This window comes from Somniosus microcephalus, chromosome 11 (genome assembly GCF_052327205.1).
Source record: "Somniosus microcephalus isolate GS21.2 chromosome 11, FLI_Smic_1.0, whole genome shotgun sequence".
NCBI lineage: Eukaryota > Metazoa > Chordata > Chondrichthyes > Squaliformes > Somniosidae > Somniosus > Somniosus microcephalus.
This window is the reverse complement of record NC_140997.1, coordinates 1,655,170-1,674,484: the sequence shown is the minus strand read 5'-3', so window position 1 is coordinate 1,674,484 and position 19,315 is coordinate 1,655,170. Positions and strand designations below refer to the sequence as shown.

The window sequence follows — 19,315 nt, the reverse complement described above, 5'->3', positions numbered from 1 at the left end:
GCTTGCAAGCGTCTAGCTGAAGCTGTTGCTTAGCTACAGAGACGCTTGCAGAGCCAGGACTGGAGAAAAGAAGCAACGAAAAGAAAAAAAACTTATCTGAACCGACTCCTGAATTTTGCTGGTAGATAGAGCTTTCCGGACATTTAACCTCCGGATAAACGAAAGTTTCCTGCAATGTGGATAAATGCGAGGTTATCCACTTCGGTGGCAAAAACAGAAAGACAGATTATTATCTGAACGGCAATAGATTGGGAAAATGGGAAGTGCAACGAGACTTGGGTGTCCTTGTGCACCAGGCGGTTAAGAAGGCAAATGGTATGTTGGCCTTCATAGCGAGAGGATTCGAGTACAGGAGCAAGGATGTCTTGCTGCAGTTGTACAGGGCCTTGGTGAGACCACACCTTGAGTATTGTGTGCAGTTTTGATCACCTTATCTGAGGAAGGATGTTCTTGCCATGGAGGGAGTGCAGCGAAGATTCACCAGACTGATACCTGGGATGGCAGGAATGACGTATGAGGAGAGATTGGGTCGATTGGGCTTATACTCGCTAGAGTTTAGAAGAATGAGAGGGGATCTCATTGAAACTTATAAAATTCTAACAGGACTGGACAGACTAGATGCAGGAAGGATGTTCCCGATGGCGGGGGAGTCCAGAACCAGGGGTCACAGTCTAAGGATAAGGGGTAAGCCATTTAGGACAGAGATGAGGAATTTCTTCACCCAGAGAGTGGTGAACCTGTGGAATTCTCTACCACAGAAGGCAGTTGAGGCTAACTTATTAAATATATTCAAGAAGGAGTTGGATATATTTCTTAAGGCTAAAGGGATCAAGGGATATGGGGAGAAGGCAGGGACAGGGTACTGAATTTGGATGATCAGCCATGATCTCATTGAATGGCGGAGCAGGCTCGAGGGACTGAATGGCCTTCTCCTGCTCCTATCTTCAATGTTTCTGTATAGGGGGGATGTGAGGAAGAACTTTTTTACGCAGCGAGTGGTAATGACCGGGAATTCGCTGCCGACGAGGGTGGTGGAAGCGAAGATGATCAATGATTTGAAAAGGAGACTGGATAGGCACTTGAGGGAAATAAACTTGCAGGGCTACGGGGATAGAGCGGGGAATGGGACTGACTGGATTGCTCTACAGAGAGCCGGCACGGACTTGATTGGCCGAATGGCTTCCTTGTGTGCTGTAATACTGACTCTAAGACAAAGCTGAAGATTGTTTTTTGTGGGCTGTTCCCAGTTTTTTATTTTTTAGATTCAGAGACAGCATGTCCATTATGAAGTCCATTATTAGGCACTGTGTGGGGACAGCTCTTGGGTGCATGGAACTGTTCCATCTGAAGTGTGTTGCAATCAGAATTTTCTGTCTTTCAGACTGTTTGCTGAAAAGATAAATAAAAACGAGAGAAAAGGAAATGCAGAGATTATACAACTGATACAGAATCAGGAGACGCCAGAATTCTGGGAGGCTGTGGGAGGACAACCGGAGGAGATTAAATGTCACGTGGCAGACAATTTCAAGCCAGTGCGGCCTAAACTTTATAAGGTAAAAATAAAGCAGAATTGTTTCCTTTAACAGAGATTGCAGAAGAAACTTCTGTATGTATTGTATTGTACTCTCCTCTCCTGGTATAATGCATGTACAATGTGCACACTGCCTTTACTTGGTGTATAGTTCCGGGCGGAATTGGTGGCAGAGAACTGAACCTCTTTACCTCTTGTGCTGGGCAGTGTCATCTCTCACCAGGATTTTGTTTACATGGGCAAACTGAGGTAATAATCTACCTGCTGTGTAATATCCAGTGGGCAGAGTTAATCCTGACTGAATTGCTGCTTCAGATGCCCCCCCTGTAGAGCACACCAGTGGTGCAGTACAGTACATTAAGCCTGCTGTGCATGGGGTGGTAGCGCACTGGTTGATGCCTCTGATTCGCTGCATGGATATTAATTATGCAATTGTGGGCTGTATTGGAACACCAACCCACAGGTATGGACAGAAAGATCAGGGGATGAAATACTCAATGATAAAGTCTGGAACCAGTGAAATGTTTGTGCCAGCCTACGCACTCTGCCACCTTGCATCGTCAGTCTGTTGACTCTCGCACCTTGACTTATTCCATCCTTTCTTTGACCTCACAACTGTGGAACTCTTCACTTCCCTTCGTCTTTCCTTCCCTCTACAGGAAACCCATGCTTGGTGTCACCTAACCACTACTTCCTGATTTATTACATCTCTCTCTTACTCCTTTCAACCTTGGTGCTGTGCTACACTCTGAGCCTTGGCCTTCCACTTTGGGTTTCTCCACTCGAATAAAAACTAAAATCCTCTCGGGTTGCTGACACCTCGGGAGGCTGGTTCAGAGGGGCACTGGGGAGGCCCGGGTGGGGAGGAGGGATGCCTGGGTGGGTGGGCTGTGGAGGTCATCACAGCCAAGCCTCACCCTGTTCTCTCCCAACATGGACAATGCTTGCCAGCAAGATCACTGGGAATAGGATGGGCAACTAATGTGATTTTATTCCCTCTAGACTTGGGTGTAGGGAGCAACATTATAAATTTTGCTGATGATACGAAACTTAGCAAAATAGTAGATGGTGATGAGGATAGTTATAGGCTTCAGGATGGTGAAATGGGCAGAAGCATGGTAGATGGAGTTCAGTGCGGAGAAGTGTGAAGTGATGCACTTTGGGAGGACTAATATGGAAAGACAGTATACTATAAATGGCACAATGTTGAAACGTGCAGCTGAGCAGAGAGACCTTGGTGTCCATATACACAAATCCTTAAAGGTGGCAGGGCAAGTTGATCAGGTGGTTAAAAAAGCCTATGGGTTTATAAATAGAGGAATAGAATATAAAAGCAGAGCTCATGCTAGAACTTTAAGTTCTGGGCACCACACTTCAGGAAATATGTAAAGGTCTTAGAAATGGTACAGAGGAGGTTTACCAGGATGTTACCAGGGGTGAGGGACTTGTTATGAGGAGAGGTTGGAAAAGTTCGGACTGTTCTCCTTGGACCAGAGAAGGATTAGAGGTTTTCCAGATGCTGAGAGGTTTGGATAGAGCAGAGAGAGAAAAACTCTTCCCTCGGGCCAGTGGGTCAATAACCAGAGGTCAGAGATTCAAAATCATTGGCAAAAGATCGAGAGGGGAGATGAGGAGAATTTCTTTTCACTGAGTTGTGGGGATCTGGAACACTCGACCTGAAAAGGTGGTGGAAGCTGATTCCATCAATAATTTTAAAAGGGAGTTGGACGGTGCTGGAGGAGGAACTCACAGGGTGACGGACAAGAAGCAGGGGGTGTGGGACTGAGCACGACTGCTCTTTTAACGAGCCAGCACAGGCACGATGGGCTGAATGGCCTCCTTCTGCGCTGCAAGTTTCTATGATTCTTGCCCAGTTATAGTGGCCCTTTTTATTTTTTGCTTCTTCCCACCCCCACCCACAGGTTGAAAATACAGGAAACTTTTTTTTAGGCGGGACCGACGTGGTGCCGGTTCATCAAAAATTCCGTTAACCGAACGCTATAGTAAAAGATACGGAGAGCTGACCGCTCCGTATAAAGCAACAAACCTTGTTGCTTAGCAACAAGTGCAGAACAATGGCCACAAGTTCCAAGCGTCTCTGTAGCTTAGCAACAGCTGCAGCCACACCCTCGCACAGCAACAGATCGAGGAAGGCAAGTACAATATGAAGTAAAACTTACCTGAACCTACTCCTGAATTTTGCTGGTTAACCGAGATTTCCGGTTATTTAGGTGCTGGTAAATCGAAAGTTTCCAGTAACATGATTTGAGACCAGGGAGAGACAAGTCTGAACTCACTGGCTGTAGTTTTCAAAATCTTAATTACAGGTAGGGACAAGAAATGATTGTGAAGAGAGGAAAGACTCCACATTGCCTGAGTGTTCCTTTGGACATCTTGGGGGAAAAATTGGGTGAGTAGCGCCACCTGTTAGCGCCTAAAGAGGCAGTCCGTGGCTGTAGCGCCACTGGCTGCGCCTCCCGCGATATTCAGCAGGGGCGCTAATGGTGGCGTAAGCCATTTGCGCTGCGCCGCCACCGATGATGTCATTGGTGTGCGCAGCGCCCCGTTCGCGATATTTGGTAGCGAACGCCGCAGTTGCGCCGTTCGCTACCCGCGCCCGGTTCACGGGGCCTTACTGTGCCGGCAGCGGCGCAAGTTAAGGTGGAGGTGCGGGGCGGCCGCCTTTTTCGGCGGCCGCCTGCCAGCACCTCCGTCTCCGGCCTCCTAAACCACCCCCCCCCCCCCCCGGCATTGCCGGCTGTTTCCCGAGAGCCCGGCACTTCTCCTTGGTGCCGGGCTCATTTGCCGGCACTCACGAGCGGGGATCGCACTGTTGCAGGCCCCTCCCCCTTAACAGTGGGAGGAAGGCCTGCAGTACCGCAGCGTGTGGCGCTGCGGCACGTTGCGCTGCGATATTCAGTTTCAGCGCCCTAAGAGGGACGCGGAGCGCCTCGAGCCTCACCCCGTGTCCCTCGAGGGGCAATGAAACTGAATATCTGACGATCACTGAAGCCTCGAACGCTGTGCTAAATCCTACGCTCAGGCGACTTTTGCGCCACTTTGGCGCCCCAACCCAATTTCTAGGCCCTTGTGTTAAACGAGCCTTGCATATGGGGATGACCTATCTGAAAGTGAACTTCTTTATTTCTCCTTCTCCCCCATCCTTGCTCATTAACTGCAGCCAAGAGGGATGCAGTCACGCTTCTACCAATGTCATTGTGAACTTGTCCCTAGGTGTTGCATGAGTCTGACCCAGGGTAACTTTCTGTCCTTCCCTCTAACTGGCTTCTATTCGGTGCCTCTTCACAGCAACAATACTGAGACTGGGAACTCTGTTTCTGTTGGAATCACATCTGCATCCCAGTGCTGCTGCACTTCTGCACCCTGGTGCTCAGTATAGAGAAGGGGCTTTTGAACATTGTTGATAATCAGATCATAGAATCGTACAGCACAGAAGGAGGCCATTCGGCCCGTCGTGTCTCCGCCGGTATATCGAGCTGTTAAGTAACTTTTAAAAGAGAACCACTGAGGTAGCCATTGTGTGTGTGTGGGTCTGCATGTTCGTTCACTCACTCACTGCTGGTTGGGAGATTCAGCGAGCTGCAGGCCACTGCTAATTGTTGTGGCATGTGACCAGGATTGGGATAAAGCAGCAGCTGGTGCCTGCTATTCCCTCCTGTGGGGTTGGGCAGCAGCTTGCATGACTTGGCATTAGCTTTGTCTGCCCCGGCCAGCTTCAGGGCATGGTGCGTTATGGATTTTTTTCCCATGTTGGTTTAGCCCTCAGTGCTAACTTTCTCCTCAGCAATGGTCATAAATTATCCAGATTTTCTGCATGAAGATAGTTTGTAAGACCTCGAGCATTTTTCAGATTTTCCCCCTCCTAGAGACGCTGACTTGGGCTGGGATAGGGTTTCCTCTGCTACCTCACCCAGCTGCCCATTCTGAATTTCTGAGCTGTGAGAATGTTGACCAGCTGTTCTATCAGATCCTGGCCCAATATCCACCTTCCAGTAGCAATCATCACATACAGATGTGGAACAGCAATCCTAGCTGCTTATTTTTTTCCATTTCTTCTTTTCTCCAAGCCCCCAACCTTTACTCAGACAGGTTCAAGCAGCTTATATTGAGATTGACCGGGAACCGGGATGGGACCCATGTCCTAGCTGAAGGGGTAAATAGGGAGGTGACAAAGGCTTTAAACTAGAAAGGGGGGGGGGGGGGGGGGGGAGGATCTACAAGAAATGTAACCAGCCTAATTATAAACAAAACAGGAAAAGAGAACATAGGAAAGAATAAAGTAAGGGAGGTCATTGATGGCAAGGGAATAAATAGTGTTGTGGAGCAGGAGTCTAAAAAGATGGTTAAACATAAAGTGAGAGGAAATCCTATTAAAAATGAGTTAAACTGTACAACAATGCAGTGTGTCCGTAATAAAACAGGGGAGCTGGAGGCAATCGTGCGTTGCAAGGAACCAGACATAGAAGGGATTACAGAGACATGGCTACAGAAAAATCAGGACTGGGAATTAAACATTGCGGAGTATAACCTATTTAGAAAAGATAGAGAGGGGAAAAAGGGGAGGTGGAGTAGCTGTACTTATTAGGGACAACATAATGGCAGTCGAAAAAAGTGACTCCGCTATCGGCAAGACAAAAAATAGAATCCATATGGATAGAGATAAAAGATAATAAAGGATCAATCAACAACAACAACTTGTATTTAGATAGCGCCTTTAACGTAGTAAAACGTCCCAAGGCGCTGCACAGGCGTATTTTAAGACAAAAAATTTGACACCGATCCACATAATAAATTAGGGCAGATGACCAAAAGCTTGGTCAAAGTGGTAGGTTTTAAGGAGCGTCTTAAAGGAGGAAAGAGGTAGAGAGGCGGACAGGTTTAGGCAGGGAATTCCAGAGCTTAGGGTCTAGGCAACAGAAGGCACGGCCACCAAAGCTGAGCGATTATAATCAGGGATGCTCAAGAGGGCAGAATTAGAGGAGTGCAGATATCTCAGTGGTGGGGGGGTTGTGGGGCTGAAGGAGATTAGAGATAGGAAGGCGAGGCCATGGAGGGATTTGAAAACAAGGATGAGAATTTTGAAATCGAGTCGCTGCTTAACCGGGAACCAATGTAGGTCAGTGAGCGCAGGGGTGATGGGCGATCGGAACTTGGTGCGAGTTAGGACACTGATAAGTGTAGTCTACAGACCACCTAATAGCGGAGGAAGAAATATGCAGACAAATTTGGGAAATTAGTAAAAAACAGAATAATAATCATGGGGGATTTCAACTACCCTGATATTAATTGGACAGAAGAGGTAGGTAAAGGGGATAAGGGAATGGAGTTCCTACAATGTGTACAGGATTCCTTTCTAACCCAATATGTAAAAAGCCCAACAAGGGAGGATTTGCTATTGGATCTAGTAATGGGGACTTAACCAGAGCAGATAAGAGGACTTGACCAGAGCAGATAAGAGAAGTAAAGGTAGGGGAACATCTAGGCAATAGTATAATACACTTTAAGATGATAATTGAGAAGGACATAAGTATGACGAAAACCAGGGTAATAGATTGGAGAAAAGTTGATTTTGAGGGGCTGAGAATAAAACTTGGGAAAATAAAATGGGCAACAATATTGGCAAATAACGATGTAGAACAGCAATGGGAAACATTTAAAATGGTGTTCAGCAGAGTGCAGGAACAATATATTCTGCTAAAAGGAAAGAACAAACTACTGGGCAGCACGGTGGCATAGTGGTTAGCACTGTTGCCTCACAGCACCAGGGACCCGGGTTCAAATCCGGCCTCGGGTGACTGTCTGTGTGGAGTTTGCACATTCTCCCCGTGTTTGCGTGGGTTTCCTCCGGGTGCTCCGGTTTCCTCCCACAGTCCAAAGATGTGCGGGTTAGGTTGATTGGCCATGATAAAAAAAAAAAAATTGACCCTTAGTGTTAGAGGGGATTAAATACACGGGGTTACGGGGATAGGGCTTGGGTGGGATGGCTGTCTGTGTAGGGACCGGGTGCTAGGGTTTGGATGATCAGCCATAATCTCGTTGAATGGCGGAGCAGGCTCGAAGGGCCGAATGGCCTACTCCTGCTCCTGTCTTCTATGTTTCTATGTAAACACTAATGAGACTCCATGGATGAATAAAGCCATAAGGGAACAATTGAGGGTAAGGAAAGAGACATAGATTAAGTACACAGACAGCAGGGGAAGTGCATGATAAGGGAGAATACGAAGAGATTAGGAGAGAAGTCAAAAAAACAATTAGGAAGGCAAAGAGGAACTATGAAATTAAATTATCAAGGAACATAAAACAAAATAGTAAAATATTTTACAGGCACATCAATAAAAAAAGGAAGGTTGGGATGGGAATAGGGCCATTAAGGGATAGACGGGATAATCCACAGGTAATGATAGAGAGATGGTTAAAATATTAAATAATTATTTTGCTTCAGTATTTACCAGGGAGATAAAACAGGTGGACATGACATTGGATGATGATTAGTAATGAGATAAGTGTATTTAAAATAAAGAGGGGATATATTAAATAAACTAATCAAACTCGAGGAGGATAAAACCCCTGGTCCGGATGGATTGCATCCACGCATTTTAAAAGAATCTAGGGAAGAGATAGCAGAGGCATTATTACACATTAATAATTCATTGAGAAAGGTGCAGTGCCAGAGGACTGGTGGATAGCTAACGTAATACCGATATTTAAGAAGGGGGATAGAACATGTCCAGGGAATTATAGACCAGTCAGCTTAACATCGGTGGTAAGAAAAATAATGGAATCCCTACTAAAGGAGAAAATAGAAGAACATCTAGAAACCAAAAACATAATGAATAGTCAGCTTGGATTTGAAAAGTGAAAGTCTTGCTTGACCAACCTCATTGAATTTTTTGGAGAGGTAACAGGGAGAGTAGACAATGGTATTGCAGTAGATGTAATTTATCAAGATTTTCAAAAGGCCTCCGATAAGGTACCACATAATAGATTGATGAACAAGGCCAGACCTGAAACGTTAACTCTGTTTCTCTCTCCATGGATGCTGCCTGGCCTGCTGAGTATTTCCAGCATTTTCTGTTGTTATTTCAGATTTCCAGCATCCGCAGTATTTTGCAATTATATCAGAGAATGTGGAGTCGGGACAAGTAGCAGAATGGACAGCTAAAGTTGGCTTCAAGACAGGAAGCAGAAAGATGGGGTAAAGGGTAGCTATTCACAGTTGCAGAAGGTGGGTAGTGGTGTTCTACAAGGATCAGTGCTGGGACCACTGTTGTTCACTATTTCTATTAAAGATTTAGACTTTGGAATCAAAAACACAATTTCTAAATTTGCTGATGACACCAAATTGGGGAAGATAGTCAATACTGAGGAGGACTGCAACAAACTACAGGAGGACATTAATAAACTTGCAGAATGGACATATAATTGGCAAATGAAGTTCAACACAGACTACATTTTGGTAGGAAGAATAGGGAGGTCACATCACTTGGAGGGTGCGAGTCCAGGTGGGGTAGAGGAACAAAGGGATCTCGGAGTACAAATACACAAATCTCTAAAAGTTGTGACACAGGTTAGCAAGGCCATAAAAAAAGCAAACCCAGCACTAGGGTTTATATCTAGAGGGACAGAATTAAAAAGTAGGGAAGTTATGCTAAACCTGTATCAAACCTTGGTTAAATGTAAGAAGTCACACAACTCCAGGTTATAGTCCAACAGCTTTATTTGAAATCACAAGCTTTCGGAGCGCTGCTCCTTCTTCAGGTGAAGTGGAGAAATGCATAAAGACACAGCTTATATAGTCAGAGAATCATGTCAGATGTTTACAGGTAACCTTTCCAACTGCCATTTATCACACCTCGGCAGAGAGATAATCACAGCAGTCAAAGGTGTGAATGGTGTCCAAACAGGTCAGTCAGGGAAACATTACATCAAAGAACAATGAGGTGGGGTCACAAGGGGTCAAATATTGCAGATGCTGGGGTCTGTATGAAAAACAAAAAAACAGACAAAAAACATTTTTTTTGGCTGGAGATCACAGCAGGTCCGGCCGCATCTGTGTAGAGAGAACAAGCCAATGTCGACTCGAGTCTGGATGACCCTGTGTCAGGTGGGGTTACATGTAGCGTGACATGAACCCAAGATCTCGGTTGAGGCCGTCCTCATGGGTGCGGAACTTGGCTATCAGTTTCTGCTCGACGATTTTGCGTTGTCGTGTGTCTCGAAGGCCGCCTTGGAGAATGCTTACCCGAAGATCGGAGGCTGAATGTCCTTGACTGCTGAAGTGTTCCCCGACTGGGAGGGAACACTCCTGCCTGGTGATTGTTGCGCGGTGTCCGTTCATCCGTTGTCGCAGTGTCTGCATGGTCTCGCCGATGTACCATGCTCCGGGGCATCCTTTCCTGCAACGTATGAGGTAGACAACGTTGGCCGAGTCACATGAGTATGTACCATGTACCTGGTGGGCGGTGCCCTCACGTGTGATGATGGTATCTGTGTTGATGATCTGGCATGTCTTGCAGAGGTTGCTGTGGCAGGGTTGTGTGGTGTCGTGGTCGCTGTTCTCCTGAAAGCTGGGTAATTTGCTGCGAACGATGGTCTGTTTGAGGTTAGGCGGCTGTTTGAAAGCGAGTAGTGGAGGCGTGGGGATGGCCTTAGCGAGGTGTTCGTCGTCATCGATGACATGTTGAAGGCTGCGAAGAACATGGCGTAGTTTCTCCGCTCCGGGGAAGTACTGGACGACGAAGGGTACTCTGTTGGTTGTGTCCCGTGTTTGTCTTCTGAGGAGGTCTATGCGATTTTTCGCTGTGGCCCGTCGGAACTGTCGATCGACGAGTCGAGCGTCATATCCCGTTCTTACAAGGGCGTCTTTCAGTGCACAGGATCTCCAACCAACGCTATACACCAGATACATCGACGACATTTTCTTCCTATGGACCCACGGCGAAGAATCACTGAAAAGACTACACGATAACATCAACAAGTTCCATCCCACCATCAAACTCACCATGGACTACTCCTCAGAATCGGTCTCATTCCTGGACACACGAATCTCCATCAAAGACGGACACCTCAGCACTTCACTCTACCGCAAGCCCACGGACAACCTCACGATGCTTCACTTCTCCAGCTTCCACCCTAACCATGTTAAAGAAGCCATCCCCTATGGACAAGCCCTGCGAATACACAGGATCTGCTCAGACGAGGAGGAACGCGATGGACACCTACAGACGCTGAAAGACGCCCTTGTAAGAACGGGATATGACGCTCGACTCGTCGATCGACAGTTCCGACGGGCCACAGCGAAAAATCGCATAGACCTCCTCAGAAGAGAAACACGGGACACAACCAACAGAGTACCCTTCGTCGTCCAGTACTTCCCCGGAGCGGAGAAACTACGCCATGTTCTTCGCAGCCTTCAACATGTCATCGATGACGACGAACACCTCGCTAAGGCCATCCCCACGCCTCCACTACTCGCTTTCAAACAGCCGCCTAACCTCAAACAGACCATCGTTCGCAGCAAATTACCCAGCTTTCAGGAGAACAGCGACCACGACACCACACAACCCTGCCACAGCAACCTCTGCAAGACATGCCAGATCATCAACACAGATACCATCATCACACGTGAGGACACCACCCACCAGGTACATGGTACATACTCATGTGACTCGGCCAACGTTGTCTACCTCATACGTTGCAGGAAAGGATGCCCCGGAGCATGGTACATCGGCGAGACCATGCAGACACTGCGACAACGGATGAACGGACACCGCGCAACAATCACCAGGCAGGAGTGTTCCCTCCCAGTCGGGGAACACTTCAGCAGTCAAGGACATTCAGCCTCCGATCTTCGGGTAAGCATTCTCCAAGGCGGCCTTCGAGACACACGACAACGCAAAATCGTCGAGCAGAAACTGATAGCCAAGTTCCGCACCCATGAGGACGGCCTCAACCGAGATCTTGGGTTCATGTCACGCTACATGTAACCCCACCTGACGCAGGGTCATCCAGACTCGAGTCGACATTGGCTTGTTCTCTCTACACAGATGCGGCCGGACCTGCTGTGATCTCCAGCCAAAAAAAAATGTTTTTTGTCTTTTTTTGTTTTTCATACAGACCCCAGCATCTGCAATATTTGACCCCTTGTGACCCCACCTCATTGTTCTTTGATGTAATGTTTCCCTGACTGACCTGTTTGGACACCATTCACACCTTTGACTGCTGTGATTATCTCTCTGCCGAGGTGTGATAAATGGCAGTTGGAAAGGTTACCTGTAAACATCTGACATGATTCTCTGACTATATAAGCTGTGTCTTTATGCATTTCTCCACTTCACCTGAAGAAGGAGCAGCGCTCCGAAAGCTTGTGATTTCAAATAAAGCTGTTGGACTATAACCTGGTGTTGTGTGACTTCTTACATTTGTCCACCCCAGTCCAACTCCGGCATCTCCACACCAAACCTTGGTTAGACCACACTTGGAGCACTGCGTACAGTTCTGGTCACCATATTATAAAAAGGATATAGAGGCACTGGAGAGGGTGCAGAGAAGATTTACAAGGATGATACCAGAAATGCGAGGGTATACATATCAGGAAAGGATGAACAGGCTGGGTCTCTTTTCTCTTGGGGAAAAAAAAGGCTGAGGGGTGACTGAATAGAGGTCTTTAAAATTATGAAAGGTTTTGATAGAGTGGATACAGAGAGAGTGTTTCCACTTGTGGGGAAGAGCAAAACTAGAGGCCATCAATATAAGATAGTCACCAAGAAATCCAATAGGGAATTCAGGAGAAACTTCTTTACCCAGAGAGTGGTGAGAATGTGGAACTCGCTGCCACAGGGAGTGGTTGAAGCGAATAGTATCGATACATTTAAGGGGAGGCTGGACAAGCATGTGAGGGAGAAGGGAATAGAGGGTTATGGGGTTATGCTGATAGATTTAGATGAGGAAAGACGGGAGGAGGCTCGAGTGGAGCATAAACGCCGGCATGGGCTGGTTGGACTGAATGGCCTGTTTCTGTGCCGTATATCCAAAGTAACCCTATGAGTAGCTGAGCTCAGAGTGGGGACTGTTTCTAGGGCTTTCCTGGTGTGTAGCTCTATCACATCAGGTGATGCATTTACTCACTAAGCCATCAATGTATTGCACTTTTCAATGCATGTTCAGCAATCTAACCATAATATTCAACAACCTGAATATGTCACTCTTGTAGACAAAACCCATTAAACGTGTGAGGACTTTTCACTTTTAAAGGTAAGTGCAAATCTGGCAACTGGGTTTATTTATGGGGATAGTGCAGGAAAGTGGAGATGAGGTAGATCATTAGCCATGATATTATTGAATGGCGGAGCAGGCTCGAAGGACCAAATGGCCTACTCCTGCTCCTATTTCTTAAGTTCTATGGGAGAGTGAGAGTGCATGAGATATTGGTATAACTGACAAGGGAAAGGGCCGTCAACCCTCCATCACTCAGGCATGTCTCCTGGTGAAACTGTGGTATTGATGAGTTTTGCCTGAATGCTCTTGCGTGCGACTATTTTTCTTACTTAACTGAGAAGGATGTTTGAGCTGGAAGGTGGAGTGGAGACGGTAAGTAGACAACAATTAATACAATACAGGTTTTAAAAGTAAAAAGTAATTGCTTTTGTCTCCTCAGGTTGGCTTAGGTCTTGGATACCTGGAGCTTCCTCAGATTAATTACAAACTCTCCGTGGAGCACAAAGTGAAGCCGAAGGTTGAGCTGCTGCCAGAACTGAGACTGGTACAGTGACTCTTCCATTTTATGGGGTTTGAATCCTGAATGGTACTGATTAGTAATGGATGAGCGTGAGACCTAGGCTTGGTCACTTGTGAAATTAAACCCATTTAAAGGGCCAGTCTAATATTGAAATCCTTGCTTGTAGTGCTACCCTGTAGAGTCACATTGAGGAAAAATTATCCTTTTCATTTCAGGTCCAGAGTCTTTTGGATACACGGGCTGTCTATATTCTAGATTGCTGGTCAGATGTCTTCATCTGGATTGGATGCAAGTCTCCACGATTGGTCAGAGCCGCGGCCCTGAAGCTGGGACAGGAGCTGTGTGGCATGTTACACCGCCCCAAGCACGCTATCGTTATCCGAAACCTGGAGGGGACAGAATGTCAAGTAGGAAACCTACTTTGGGTTAGGAATGTGTAGGAAAGAAATGGGGAGCCAGTTTAAGGTTGCTCAAGTACAACCCATCCAAAATGATTTGTTAAGTGACAGCAAGCTTTGCTTTTAATAGTTTGTAGATTGTGGAAGGAAGGTAAGGCTGAGAAGAGGAGGAGTTAATTGTTTTGAGATCCTTGGAAAGGATGAACTAGAGTAGGAGATGATGCGATGAACCTTGATTTCAACACAGTGATATAGATATGGGGGTAGAGGTGGGGGGAAATGTGTGTATTTGTTGAACAGTCAATTTGTCTGATATAGCTGTGAGATATCTCACCGGACTCACTGTGTCCCCAGAATTCACAAGTGATATGAGCACCTGTACAAATAGCAGTGGGGAGAAGGCTTGGAAGCTGTTGGTAAAACTTCCATTTGGGAACCTAGTTTGACTTGTGCACTTGTTCTTGATCCAATTATGTTCATGATTGTTCTCTAACAAACATTTGCAACTAGGTGTTTAAGTCTAAATTCCATAACTGGGATGATGTCCTGAAGGTGGATTATACAAGAAATGCGGAAACTGTGCTGAAGAAAGGTGGTCTCCTGGGTAAAGTGAAGAAGGACTCCGGGAAGAAAGACCAGATTAAAGCCGATCTGACGGCCCTTTTCTTGCCACGACAGCCACCAATGCCACTTTCTGAGGTACTGGCTGTGACTACACTTGGAACCATGGGAGGGAGTGATCTCTATTGAGGAGTTTGGGTTGGGAAGCAGGATTGTCAAAATGGGCCTGCCAGCGTGGGCCCATCAAGTAACCATTGCTAGGCTGAACCTTCAGCAGTCACTCTTGCTATCTGTGCTGTTTCCTTCTGGAATGAGTATGCAGCAGTAGGTTACAAAAGCAAAATACTGCGAATGCTGGAAATCTGCCTTAGTCAATGCCTTGTATCATTAGGCTGCTGAGAAGTCTGAGAATGAATTGCCAGTGATTGATTTTTAATTTGTTTTATCTTTTTTCTAAATGATAAGCTAGGAACTGTGGCGAAGCAGAGAGATTTAGAGTCCATGTATAGAAATCACACAAAGCTAGTGGACCGGTACAAAAATTAATTAAAAAGGCTAATGGATTGTTGGTCTTTATCTCGAGGGGGCTGTAATACAAAGGGAAGAAAGTTATGGTGCAGTTGTGTAAAGCTCTGATTAGACCCCATCTGGACTAACTGTTCAGTTCCGGGCCCCGCCCCTTGGGAAGGATATCTCGGCCTCGGAGGGGGAGCAGCGCAGATTCACCAGACTGATACCGGGGCTGAAAGGGTTAAATTATGAGGACAGGTTGCATAGACTGGGCTTGGATTCCCTTGAGTTTAGAAGATTAAGGGGTGATCTAATTGCAGTGTTTAAGATGACTAAAGGATTTGATAGGGTAGATATAAACCATTTCCTCTGGTGGGGGGAGTTTAGAACAAGGAGCATAACCTTAAAATTCGAGCCAGGCCGTTCAGGGGTGATGTCAGGAAGCACTTCTTCACACAAAGGGCAGTGGGAATCTGGAACTCTCCCCACAAATGGCTATGTATGTTGGGGGTCAATTGAAAAATTCCAAACGGAGATGGATTGATTTTTGTTGGGTGAGGGTATTAAGGGATATGGAGCCAAGGCGGGTAAATGGAGTTAAGATACCGATCAGCCATGATCTCATTGAATGGCTGAACAGGCTCGAGGGGCTGAAAGACCTGCTCATGTTCCTATGTTAATTCTGTAAAGTAAATCCAACTCCTGTTAGTTCTGGCTGTAGAGTTTTGGAGGTATTCAGCTTCTTAAAATTTACTTGCTCTTGAATGAATGAAAAAGTATAGTGTGTGTCAACCCTGCAAGCCTTTCTCGCTGTTTGTTGGTGCGAATGCGATGTTTGTTTAGCAAGTACCTGTAGTTGGGTTTTGGTTTCTACCTTCAGGCTGAGCAGCTGATGGAGGAGTGGAACGAGGACCTGGACGGAATGGAGGGTTTTGTGCTGGAAGGAAAGAAATTTGCGCGCCTCCCCGAAGAAGATTTTGGTCACTTTTACACACAAGACTGTTACGTCTTTCTTTGCAGGTAACTAGTTAAAGTGAAGTTGTATAATGGACTAGGTAACAGCATCATGTTTATATGAACGATTGTGGCTGGTAAGCATTCATTTAAGTCTCTGCCAGTGAAAAGCTTGAATAATTTATGAATGTCATCTAAACCACTTAATTGAATTGCCACCTGCACCTTGCTCACTTTCTCCAGAAGCTTATTTCCCAGTTTTGTCCTCTTCATCAGTTGAAATTGGCTGCACCCACAAGGAACATCTCAAACTCAATTCATTTATGTCTGTTGCAGAGAGAGGAGGCTGTGATTCCAGGTCCCCTCCCAGCCATGCCCCCACCCTTACTCCCCTGCCCTATCTGTTTGTAATAAGTATCATTCTCATTCAGCCTTCCTTGGCGTTTGTTTGGTTCAGGTACTGGGTTCCAGTGGAGTATGAGGACGATCAGAAAGATAAAGAGAAGATGGAAGAGGATGGAGATGAAGAAGAGAAACAGCAGGAGGAAGATTTCCAGTGCGTGGTGTACTTCTGGCAAGGCCGAGAGGCTTCCAACATGGGCTGGCTAACTTTCACCTTCAGCCTGCAGAAGAAATTTGAGAGCCTTTTCCCTGGCAAGCTAGAGGTAAACACTCGTGCGTTCTCAACATTAGATTGTATATAATAAAGGCTTTCATATTTGGGGTTATCTGTTGTCACAGGTTTAAAATGCCTGGAGAGAAATTTGTGTTTTTTCCCCTTCCTCTCATCTCCTGAGGGCACTGACTCTTGGGGCATAAAGGGTAATCCTTTACTCACGCGTTCCCAGTGGCGAGCTTTGCTTTTTCCCCACAATTTCAGGATGTGGGCAGTGCTGGCATGGCTGGCATTTATTGTCCATTGCTACTCTTGATAAGGTGGTGGTGAGTTGCCTTCTTGAAATGCTGCAGTCAGTGTGGTAAAGATACTCCCACATTGCTGTTAGAGAGGGTTTTGACCCAGTGAGTATGAAGGCATGTCCAAGTCAGGATGGTGTGTAACTTGGAGGTGGTGGTGTTCCCATGCACCTGCTGTCCTTGTCCTTCTAGGTGGTGGAGGTTGCAGGTTTGGGAGGTACTGCCAAAGAAGCCGTGGCAAATTGCTGCAGTGTATCCTGTCGATAGAACACATGATTGGCTTTCAACAACCACTTTCCTTTGTGCCAGCTATGACTCCAGCCACTGAAGAGAATTCCCCTTGATCGCCACAGACGTCAGAAATGGGGCTGTTCGCTGATTGCAATGTTCAGTTCCATTTGCAGTTCCTTATATAATGAAGCAGTCTATGCCCACTCTACCGCCTAGAAGGACAAGAGCAGGCACATGGGAACACCAGCAGCTCTTCCCCTACAAGTCACACACCTGACTTGGATGTTTATCGCCATCCCTTCATCGTCCTCTTGTTAAAATCCTGCAACTCCCTACCTAACAGCACTATCGGAGTACCTTCACTACACAGGCTGCAGCGGTTCAAGAAGGCAGCTCACCTTCTCAAGGGCAACTAGGAATTGGCCATAAATGCTGGCCTTTCTTGCGACGCCACATCCCAAAAATGAGTAATAAAAATTAATGAGGTTACAGGTTGTGGTTGAAAACAATTCTGCTGCTGCTGGCCCACAGTGACTCATGGATGCCAAGTTTTGAATTGCTGGATCCGTTCTTAACCTGTCCCACTTAGAATAGTGGTAGTGCCACACAACACACTGGAAGGTGTCTTCAGTGTGAAGGCAGGATTTGATCTTCACGAGGACTGCAGTGGTGACTCCCGCAAATACTGTCTTGGACAAATGCATCTGTGACGGGTAGATTAGTGAGAACGAAGTCAAGTAAGTTATTCCCTCGTGTTGGTTCTTTCACCACCTGCCGCAAGCCCAGTTCTGGCAGGCATGTCCTTCAGGGCTCGGTCAGTGTGTTACTGCTGAGCCACTCTTGGTGATGGTGATTCATGAGCTGAGGGAGGGCGGTAGGTGGTAATCAGCAGGAGGTTTCCTTGCCCATGTTTGACCTGATGCCATGAGACTTCATGGGGTCCAATTCAGTGTTGAGATCTCCCAGAGCTGCTCCCACTGGGTATATCACTGTGCTGGGAGTTCTTGCTGGTGGGACAGGACATGCCCAGGGATGGTGATGGAGGAGTCTGGGACATTGATGGGTATCATTCTGTGAGTATGACTAGTCTGTGAGACTCCCAATGGCTCAATTTCCTGATGTTAGCGAGGAGGACTTTACAGGGTTGGCTGGACTAGGTGTGCCTTCGTAATGTCCTGATTCACTGCCTAGGCCATCTGTTTATTTTATTATTGTTCTTGTAGCAGTTTGCGACAACTGAATGTCTCGCTGGGCCACTTCAGAGTGCAGTTAAGAGTCAACCATGTTCGTGTGAGACCAAGAGTCACATGTAGGTCAGACCGAGGAAAGGCGGCAGGTTTCCTTCCCTAAAGGATATTCGTGAACCAGATGGGTTTAACGACAATCCGACAGCTTCATGATTCCAGCTTTTTTAATAACTGAATTCAAATTCTCAAACTGTCACGGGATTTGAATTTGCGTTCTGTGAATTATTAGTCCAGGCCTTTGGATTGCTAGTCCGATAGCGTAACTACTACAGAGAATGGACTTGAATGTTGCAGTTCTTTATGCGACCCACACTCCCTTTGAACGTGGCTTCCCTTTCCCACTGGGAGAACTGAGTTATCCTTACAATCTCACGGACCAGCAATTCCTTGCCACCCTGCCACATTGGTTATTAGTGTGTGAGCCTAGACTGGAGGTTGGCATGCTCTTCGACTCTGTGAGCTATCAGTGGTGAGCCCAATCGTATCCTGACCCAATGTCCATATGTGAGCACTTTCCACTGGAAAGTCCCAGGATAATGATCGGGAGCAGGAAGCCGGCGGTTTCCCTTGCTTGGTTTAATTCAGGAGAAGAGGAAGTGCTTTTTATTAATAAAGTCAGTTCACATCTAACCCTAAATGAAAATTTTGGAGTCATGATTCCTTTCGCACTGTTTGCAGCAAAATCAGAAACTTATTGAATTAATTTACAATTTTCCTACAAACAGGACCCAGAGAAAGTCTCCCCGCAGGTCTGCTGTTTATGTATCGCATGTTAGCAAATCCATTAACACCCACTTAGATAAAGAGTCAGAGCAGAAGTTCCTTCTCGCCTGAACCTCCGGAGCGAGCTTGGTTGTTTTCAGTTGGGCTGTGCTGTGTTTTGTAGTTGCTAAACATCCGGGTTTCACACGGACAGGCAACTTTTCCAGCCCCTATTCACTGGCACACCCACCGGGGGCTTGGAGAGTGGGCAGTTGCTAACTCTGCCTTGCTGATGTTTTACTGCCTGGCCAGACTGATCTACCAGGTTTCAGTTGTTATCCATCCAAGTTCATGTGGAGGATTCAGCTGCTCCAATGGTGGAGAGAGGGTTTCTGAAGCTGTTTTGTAGGTTACCATGTACAACTGTTGTAATGTGCTTCTGCAATCGATTTAGAGAAAGCAAAAGAGCAGCCACACTTTGACTTGACTCGTCAGTCTGAGGTCCCAT

The 19,315-nt window shown here is 46.5% G+C and overlaps 1 protein-coding gene across 1 annotated transcript in view; it reads left to right on the top strand.

Moving 5' to 3' along the window:
• The window catches only part of flii (FLII actin remodeling protein), a 108,688-nt gene that overhangs the window by 71,981 nt on the left and 17,392 nt on the right, over positions 1–19,315 (top strand). Inside the window, exons 18-23 of the mRNA XM_086000021.1 lie at positions 1,382–1,553; positions 13,209–13,313; positions 13,505–13,696; positions 14,198–14,386; positions 15,639–15,778; positions 16,170–16,377. Coding sequence (XP_085856147.1) covers positions 1,382–1,553; positions 13,209–13,313; positions 13,505–13,696; positions 14,198–14,386; positions 15,639–15,778; positions 16,170–16,377 — 1,006 coding nt within the window. The remainder of the gene's footprint in view (positions 1–1,381; positions 1,554–13,208; positions 13,314–13,504; positions 13,697–14,197; positions 14,387–15,638; positions 15,779–16,169; positions 16,378–19,315) is intronic.